Source organism: Manacus vitellinus, unplaced genomic scaffold (assembly GCF_001715985.3).
Source record: "Manacus vitellinus isolate BGI_N305 unplaced genomic scaffold, ASM171598v3 scaffold_24_pilon, whole genome shotgun sequence".
Lineage (NCBI taxonomy): Eukaryota > Metazoa > Chordata > Aves > Passeriformes > Pipridae > Manacus > Manacus vitellinus.
The window spans coordinates 5062630-5071907 of record NW_021939798.1 but is presented as its reverse complement, the minus strand read 5'-3'; the positions used below and the strand labels follow the sequence as shown (position 1 = coordinate 5071907).

The following is a 9278-nucleotide window of genomic DNA, read 5'->3' as shown; positions in this document are numbered from 1 at the left end:
ACAGGGTAAACAACCCTGGCTGTGTGTATAGACTGGGGAATGAGAGGCTGGAAAGCAGTGCTGGGAAACAGCCCTGGGGGTCCTGGTGAGTGGCCAGTTGGCCATGAGTCAGCAGTGCCCTGGCAGCCAGGAGGGCCAATGCCCCCTGTCCTGGGGGCATCAGGCCCAGCATCACTGGCTGGGCCAGGGAGGGGATTGTCCTGCTTTGCTCTGCCCTGGGGCGGCCTCACCTGCAACATTGGGGCAGTTTGGGGAACACAATAGAAAAAAGATGTTAAGCTGTTAGAGAGCATCCAAAGGAGGGCCATGAGGATGGTGAAGGGACTGGAGGAGAAGCCTTATGAGAAGCAGCTGAGGTCACTTGGTTTGTTCAGCCTGGGGAAGACTGAGGGGAGACCTCACTGGAGTCTTCAACATCCTCTCGAGGGGCAGCAGAGAGGCAGGCACTGATCTCTTCACTCTTGTGACCAGTGACAGGATTCGAGGAAACGGCTGGAGCTGAGTCAAGGGAGGTTTAGGTTGGATATCACAACCAGGTTTTTCACCCAGAGGGTGGTTGAGCACTGGAACAGGCTCCCCAGGGAAGTGGTCACAGAACCAAGCCTGTCTGTGTTCAAGAAGCATTTGGACAATGCTCTCAGGCACATGGTGTGACTCTTGGGGTGTCCTGTGCTGGGCCAGGAGTTGGACTCGATGATCCTGATGGGTCCCTTCCAACTCAGCATATTCTGTGATTTTATGTGACCCGCAGTCGGAAGCACCAGCCCCGACAGCAACGTTCTCCTGCAGCAGGATAAGATCCAAAGACCCATTTTCCACAGCTCAGTTCTTGCAGAAGCTAATTTCTTTCTCCTTCTTCCCGAAATTCCAGTGCAAGATCCGCCGGACGTTCCCATTAGGCCAACAGGGCTGGTGTTCCTTTCCTCAAGTGTACAGGACAACATGTAAACATATGACAGTGTCAAAGCAAGGCAGGCTTTTATTTACCTGCTGGTTTTAAAAACAGTTCTTTAAAAACTGACCGTTGTCTTCCTTGCCAGTTGCGTGACCCATTAAACACTCGGCGTGTCCTTGCCCACAGCTGGGTTATAGTGCACTCACCCGGGGCGCAGGGGGGACAAAGCATTGCACAAGGACGTGGTGGGGCATTCCCCTACAAGCTACTCAGGAGCCAACCTTGGACAGCACATAACGAAGACAAGATGTCTGGATCGAGGAAGAGTGACAAAAACGTAAGGACTGTGAGAAACAGAAGCAGGAGGGGGTAGAACAGAGCTGGCTGGCTGCTAACGGAGCTTCGATCGGGTGGTGTTATCGCTCAGGGGTAGCTGCGGCCTCCGCAAGATTCCCTAATCCTGTCAAAAGAAGGTACAACTGCCTTTGAGCATTCCCCTCATATCAGGGCACGAGATCGCAGCATGCAGATTAATTTCAGGCTTATTTCTTCCTCCAGAACTGTACAAGCAGGGTAAGGTTTCATGTTTGGAAGCGTTTCTATCAACTAATCCATCACACAGCTGGAACAGAACGCCCACCCACCCTCGCAATCAACACGCAGGAGGAAGAACAGTGAAACCCAGAAAGCAAATGTTCTAGACAAGGTGCTAATTTTTAATATTTAAGGTATTCAGTTTAAAATTTGAACTGCAAACAATTTAAAAATGCACAGGGTTTTCAGAAGAACAGATCTGCGTTTTTACAGGTTTTTTTCTAAACCAGGGTCTGCAGTAAGGTTTGTTCTCTCCTGCTGCTTGTTCCCTGCCTGGAGTCACACTGGCTGCTGAAATGGGATTTGACAATGTCGTAACAAACAAATTGTGAAAACCTCCAGGGCAAAACAAGCAGTCAGTACAGTTCTCCCCAACGTTTAATGATGCTCTGTACTTGTAATTCAATTGTATTCAGTTACGAGCAACTCCTGAAAACAAGAGAGCAGTACAGGAGCACACAGGACTTCAGGCAGGACCCTACACTGGGAATTCAGGCATAATGCTGGGAATATGGAATTCCTCAGGTAAATTACTGCTGCACACCACCTTTAGCAGGCCACACAGTAAGTCACCACAGCACTTGCATCCATGCCAAACCTGCAGCATCCAACAGCTCAGGAACTAGCCAGCACCCTACTGCAGGCAGGCAGCCAGTCCAGCAACCAAGCCGCAAGGAATTTGCTTAAGAATTTTGGCAAGCCTCTGCTACATGAGAAAAATGCTTCATTCAGCAGAGAATGTCTAAGTTCTTCCCTGCAGCATACCCCCAGATTCCCAGTGTCCCACTGTTTTCAACCTGGCAAGTCCAGAGAACTGCCTTCTTCAGCAACTTTACCCAAAGCATACCTATTCTTGGTTCTGCAATATTAATGTTCCCTCCTTCCAGACTGACTGAAACTTGCTTGTCATTTATTTATTAATTTGAAATATAAACACAGACATTTGGAATTTTGGATGAGTTTTGCCTTTAACAGATAAAACAGTGGATCAAATTGAAATAATCAAGGCAACAATAAGAAAAACCGTACAACTACTTGAAGGTTTTCTGTTTGAACAAGGCAGGGAAATCTGACTCCTGCCTGACCATTCCTCATCTTTAACTGTTCACTATTCATTTGTGCTCTCTGAAGAGCACAGTTAAAGCATTCCACCTCTCAGACCACTAAGCAAAAATAAAATCAAATCCTTACCTCTATTAAAACAGACAACTAGGAAAAGAAATAAACTGTTTATTAAATAAAACCCCTAGTTTTAAAAAATATCAAGAATATTAGTTTTCCATTTGAAGCAATTAAAATAACTCATGGAGGGAAGATAATACCACTGGCCAACTGCTTTATGTCCTGTAAGGAATCCCTTGCTCTCCGTCCCTCTGTCCTGAGGAATCACCTATCTGAAGTCTGCCAGCTCTGCCTCTGTCTTGTGCTTGTTTAAAAACAACAGATGCCATCTGGTCACCTGGAGGAGCTGCGCTCTTTGCTCACACAGTCGTCCTGGGAGGTTGTGTCCCCGTTCCCCATCATGCTGCACGTCCTCCGCTTTTTCCTCCGGTGCATCATCCCCTCTGTCTCGGAGCCAGAGTCACACTGAAGAGTGGAAAGATGAAACCAGAATTCAGAATTTGTGCTGTGGAATTCACCGTCAGAGCTGTCTCAGCAACCCCGAATAATCCACGTTCAAAGAAGGTGCTATTTGAGGTTAAACACGTGAAACAAATTTCAAATTAAGTGCTTAAAAATCGGGATCAGGAATGCTCTTAGATTTCATCACTGACTAGAGCTGGCTGGGGCAAGACAATGTGAATGTGTTCCTTTTGGATCCTTGAAGGATCTCATCTTCCAAGAGCAGACTCAGAGGCTCCTGATAGATTTAGGTGCCTAGAAGAGTCCCTTGTCATAACTGATCTGTTTTGGATCTTGTTCCTCCTCCCCATTTTTAGAACATTCATTTTGCAGCCATTTTACAAAGCATGGCTTAGCTAAATGAGTGACAGATTCATATATAATACAGACACAGATCAAACAAACCAAATCCATTTAGCAACACAGAGAGACTTCAGCAAACAGAACCTGCTAAGACCACAGGCTCCTCCACAGTGTAGATTTGTTTAGGTGCTTTCCATTAATTTCTTCCATAAGACAGGAAAATTAGGATCAGGACACATGATCAGGTATGGAAAAAGCAATATAATTTCAGACTATGGATCACTTATTGCAGTAAAAAGCATTACCTCTGAATCAGAGTCTGAGGAGCTGGAACTTGAGGAACTGGAAGAATCACTTGAACTGTCGGAAGCAATACCAGTAGATTCCTGCAGGTCAACTGAATCAGCCAAGGCTGCCAAGTCAGGATGTTCCTGCTTTAGGATCCTAAACACAGTTGAAATTTCAGGGTTAGCCTTTGAACTGTAACACTGTGTGTAAATGAGTATTTTTAGGTTTTGTTTCAAATAGAGAACATGAAAAGAAAGCCACCAAACCTCTCACCTGTACCATTTCCGTGACAGTTTGGGTCTCCCTCTCACCGTCTTGTGCCACACCACGGGGAAGTTGGTACAGCTGGCAAAGTTTTGTGTGATGGCAATAGTCGTGTCAAGGTTGAGAACAACATGCCACCAGCCACCTAAAACACAACACCAATGACCACTGCTGGCTACATGGCAGAGAGCAAGTTCAAGAAACAGCCAAGAACACTTTTCCCATAGTGCAGGTAGAAACTGGACATTACTTCCCCCCACCCAGGCAAGTTTGCCACCACGTTACCTTTCCTCAGGCTAATTTCAGCTCTCACTCCAGTGCTTGACAGGTTTTGTTACAGAAGGCTGCTCCACACTCTGACCAAATTACCCAGCTCACAAAAAGATCTGACTTGACAGCAATACACTGGCTACTGATGGTTTATTTAACAGCAGGAGCCATTGTAACCCAGACAGCACAGAGGCCCTTTCTGTCCAGCTGGAGAGCACTTTCCACGCTGATTTTGTAAGGTTCTTATGACTACAGACTAACCTTTCATTTAAAAATAGACGCAAAATCGTTTCCCGACACAGGATAAAAATAGACAGTGAAGTTCTTACAACCCACTTATAGTCTCATAAAAGACTAAGGGAACAGTTTAATGGAACCCGACAGCTACAAACTCTTAACAGAAGGTACACTGAGGAGTCACTAATAAGTGCCAAGACAATCACAAGGCACTCTTCACACGTGAAGTCAGCTGTATGTTAGAGACAAGCAATGTGGACAGAAGCTAAGGGCTGTTCTGCACTAAAATGAAGTAAGATTCAGAGCTTAGAATTTGGTACTGAACTCACATGTTCATCCACCACCACCTCCCCTCCCAGTTACAATGGGCACACAGTGGGCAGCCACTCAAAGAGAAGGGCATCTTTAGCAGAGCTTTCTTTAGCTTTTGATTTCAAATGCAAGATGAAACATAACCACAGAGAGGTGGGTGGAAGGTGTCAGTGCCTTTAAGTAGTTCATTTCCCACAGCTAAGAAAAATTCACATGCAGTCAAACTAACCAGGCTACAAAATTCAGTCATGAATTTGCTACAGTGTATGTGAACTCAAACATTTTTGTCTAACAGTTATTGGTACTCAAATACTTCTTATTTTATGCCCAGACAGTTTCCTGTTACTGCAATTTAGTACAGGATCACATTTCTGTGATGCTGCCACTCAAGTCCCTCTTGTTTTGTCATCTGTACCACATGCAATCCCATGCCACAGGCCATACACATTTTGAGACATTCCAAAAATAACTGGATAGCCTCAAAACAAGCATTGCACTATGTATCCCTTTTGAAAGAGCTCAGGAGAGTTTATTTGTAAGAGATGGGCTGTATAAAAAAGCTGAAATACCCTCTTCACCTCTGTAACACATGAATATATTAAAAATACGCTTTTCTCTCCCAGATTGCCCTGCTGGAGAGATTTGTACACACCTGGCACAAAGACTGTCTCGCCTGGTTTCTGTAAGACTTCCAGGGGTTTGAATTCGGGGGGCCAGGTGGGAAGCTGTGTCCGAGGGTAGATGACGTTGAACCAAGTGATTGCCTCGTCCTGCTGGTTCCCTCCCTCTTCTCGAGTCACTTTGATGAGCTCTCTGGGAGTGCTGGTTGGGAACAGGCACCAACGCTTATGTCCCTGGACTAAGGCATTCCACGCACTGGTTCCCAAGGGATCGATGTGAATTCCTGTTCCAGATCGAGGTGGGCCCATCACAAACCATCTGCATGGGAATAAAGAAAGTCCTTTAGTCACAGAGCAAGCAAGTAGCTCCCTTCCTTCACGTTAGACAGTTAGAAATCAAAATAGTTACGATTCTTTCATTTACGTTCCTGATTTTGTTAGATTCACACTACAGCAAAAAGATACAACGGGAGTTTAACCTAAAAACCAACACGAATGACTGCAGGATAAGAAAGCAAAGATAAGTTTTTATATTTCATAGCTGCATTTTGGTTTAAACATTTCTTCAGTACAACATATAGTGATTTCAAGGGTAATGAATGCTGTTAGGTCACAACAGCCTTTGTTAGGATCTAGGCAGGGGGATTCTCCTACAGTTTTCTAAAATTTGCTGCTCAAGCAGATCCAGAACTGCAGAACAATGAGGAACAAACAGAAGGCAACACAAGGAACAGAACAAGTTACGCAACCCTGGCCTCTTTCTGTGCCTTCTGGTCACAACAGGCTTTTCATTCCAACATTTGACTACATGGAGTTTGTTCCCCAGCGACCGTTCAGGATTTGTGGTGGATATTCCCATTTCCCACTTTTAAGGTTTATTTCTCCAAAAGAGGACTTTATCTACTCTATCTGTTCAACTGCAGCAGCACCTTCAGCTGCTCATTTCCCCTTAACGGAGCAGTAAGATCTACTCTAGAAAAAGCAGCGTGAGGTGACTTAACACCAGGCATCAAGAGATAAAAATGGCAATAAATGCTTGATTGGTAGCAGAGAGTATAGAAATTAGAGCAACAGCAGGATCCCTCCATGGTGTGGCTGACAGGCAGGTGATGCCCAGCAACGGGAGTGCAGAGGTTCAGAAAATATTGGAAATCAGCAAGTTCTCCATCTGCCCTTTCCAGTGCAGGTGTAAATCAAGCTGGTCGTCAAGGATCATTTGCCAGCACCAACTGTAGGACTGTAAGTTTGATTATCAAGCTGCTTTCTTCCTTCTTCACAAAGGAGCTGTAAACAAGCAGGTGTTCATAATTTCTATTGTCAGCTCACTCTTCAGATTCATATTAGCCTTGGAAAGCTGGTTAAACCACAAGCAGAACAGTCAAGGCTTTCACTAAGAAGACAGAAAACATTAAACTCATGGAGATCTGACTGGCACAGACAGATGCACTGCTCAATACCATTTTCCTGACAATAACCTGAATCTACACATGCAGGTTTTAAAACCCTTATTTAGCAACACTGTCATTTACCAGCATCTTCCTCCAGGCAATTAACTTACAATGAACAAAACCCAATTTGCCACAAGACATCAAATTTACCGTTAAAAACTTCTCGTCTCCTAAATTCAATCTGAAAGCAAACCCCAACCCCTCTCCCCAAACTAAAAGAGCTGCTTCAGCCAATGGCTTCCAAAAATTACTGTCTTTATCTTAGAGAGGAACAACACCAATAAAAATGCTCTGAACAGCACCAATTCTTACTTTAAAGTCTACACACTATCACACACCTCTCAATTCAGAGGCCAACCTGTACAGGTCATATCCTCATCATATGATTTGTACCATTTCCTGTCAGATTTTCAATTATGCTCTGAAAGTTCTGGGCACTCTTCATCCATTTCTGTACCCAGATGAACCCTCTGATTCCAGGAGGCACCAGTGTGCTCTCTCATGCACCACTCATCTCTCAAAAAAACACTAACAGCCTGAAACAAACCCACATTTTCCTGAACAAAGTACAAGAACTGTGAATACCGAGATCACAAAGAGGCTCAGCATGTGCATGTAGGTGGGGAGGGTGTGGGGGAGAGAGACACCAATATAAATGAATCACAACCAGATTATCTTGTTTACCTGTAACTTGGATAAATGATTCCCAGTCCTGTAAGTGTATTCAGCTTCTACTACAGATACTGTGCTTTTGTGTTCAATCACAGTAGTACGTTCTTAGAAGAGCTTTATAAAAAGCACCTGCTACAACACTGTAAAAACGCCCACTTCAGTGATCTTAAATGGAATTAAGCTCCTGCTTCACTCCTGCAAAATCACAACTGGACTACAGACACGTGAGAGAGTGCAGAGGGAAGTACATTATTCATGACTTGTTCTGTTTTATTTAAATAAACCACATCAGAGCCTCATGTCACTCAGAGGGCAAAAGGCATTGTCTGACAATTATAATGTTGCTGTAAAGACTTTAATTACTTGGGAGGGTTCAGCTCACGCTCATACTGCTATAAAGTGTTGCATCAACATAGAGAGAAATGGCTTTTATATCTAACAGTGAAAATACAAGGTTGTTGCGTTTGAATTCATGAATGAAGAGTTGTTTCAATCCTTTTCCAATCTGAAGAAAAAATAGAGTTGAAAAGACTACATGGATGTAAAATATTGTTCTCTCTCAAAATCATCTGAAGGAAAGCTAAGAACTAGTCCTACTCTAGATCCTAATCTAGTTTAGGATCTTTACCTTAAAAGGACTGACTCGTAATTAAACAAAATTCCACACTGTACATAAGCCACTGGTGCAAAACCCAGGAGCCAGTCCTGAGGTACTTAAAATTTGAGAGCCAGAAGGCACACAGAGAAAGAAATCAATCTTCATATCTTTCAGTAACTATGTAAATTTTAAAAAAATCTAAGAAGTGATGTAAACTGACTTAACAAAAAGGGAAAAAAAAGGAAAAACCACCATAAACTTGTAGCAGCTCTGGTGGGAGAACAAGAATTTGTTACACACAAATCTTCTCTTCCTCTGGATTACAGATGTACACTCTTATTTTAAGAGACAAATTAAAGCTGTACTTTTTTTTTTCTAATGTGAGACAATCACAGCTATTCAGGAATAGCCAAGGAGGTGAGAAATAGCCCTTTTTGTCTTGCTGCCCCTGCACTGTACCTGTAGGGTGGCCGCCGTTTCTCCCCTGCATACTGAAAGAGGTCATCCGTGAAGAATTTGGGTACTTTATAATCCTCCAGGAGTTTCCTGCGCTTGGGGTGCTCCCCATAACTGCTGTCAAAGATGTACAGGGGGCTGTCATCACGTGTGGTTTCCATGTACTCTATGTAGTACTTCATCTTCATCTTCACAGAGTAACCGTCATTGTCCTCCCCACACTTGAACTTCTGGTTCCTGTATTTGCGTTTCAGCCGCTCCAGCGTCCACTTCTCCTGGGCAGACCAGCCCACCTGGGCGTTCAGCAACACCACGGGCTTGTAAGGCTTTTCATAGCGCTCAACGAACTCCTCCACCGTCAGCTGGAGCGCATCTGCCCTCTCCACGTTATCCTGTGAGACCGGGGAGGGAAGCAGAACAGACATCAGGACAGGCTGACGTCCTAGGACCGCGCTTCCCCGTGGGGGAGCTTCACACACCGCGAGGGGACGGAGCTGCCTACGTGTTATTTTAAGCTCCCCGAGGCTGCAGCCCTGTTCCTCCTGGCCCGCTCCCCGCACACACCAGTGTCACGGGCAGCCCGAAGCCTTTGGCACTGCTCCCCATCGAGGCCACGCTGCCCTTTCGGCTGACACGTCCACTGCCGCATTCCACCCCCTGAGGACACAAGGGAGGACTCCAGGAATTATTTGGCGTGC

General features: G+C 44.8%; 1 protein-coding gene across 1 annotated transcript; it reads right to left on the bottom strand.

The window, feature by feature from the left end:
* Positions 1-644: 644 nt before the first annotated feature.
* Positions 645-9186, bottom strand: JMJD6 (jumonji domain containing 6, arginine demethylase and lysine hydroxylase). Its single transcript, XM_029960070.1, has 7 exons — positions 9145-9186; positions 8584-8972; positions 5439-5725; positions 3977-4112; positions 3721-3859; positions 2949-3076; positions 645-1355 (listed from the first exon to the last, which is right to left on the bottom strand). Exons 1-7 carry the CDS (start codon positions 9184-9186, stop codon positions 1319-1321), a joined length of 1158 nt encoding a protein of 385 aa, XP_029815930.1. The 3' UTR covers positions 645-1318.
* Between the last annotated feature and the right edge of the window lie 92 nt (positions 9187-9278).

Bases quoted from the DNA above. Each gene is read 5' to 3' on its own strand.
- JMJD6 (XM_029960070.1), bottom strand. From the start codon at position 9,186: ATGGGGAGCAGTGCCAAAGGCTTCGGGCTGCCCGTGACACTG. The intron at 8,973-9,144 runs GTGTGTGCGGGG...CCGGTCTCACAG, and splicing joins TCGGGCTGCCCGTGACACTG to GATAACGTGGAGAGGGCAGA. The intron at 4,113-5,438 runs GTGTGTACAAAT...GTTGTGTTTTAG, and splicing joins CGAGACAGTCTTTGTGCCAG to GTGGCTGGTGGCATGTTGTT.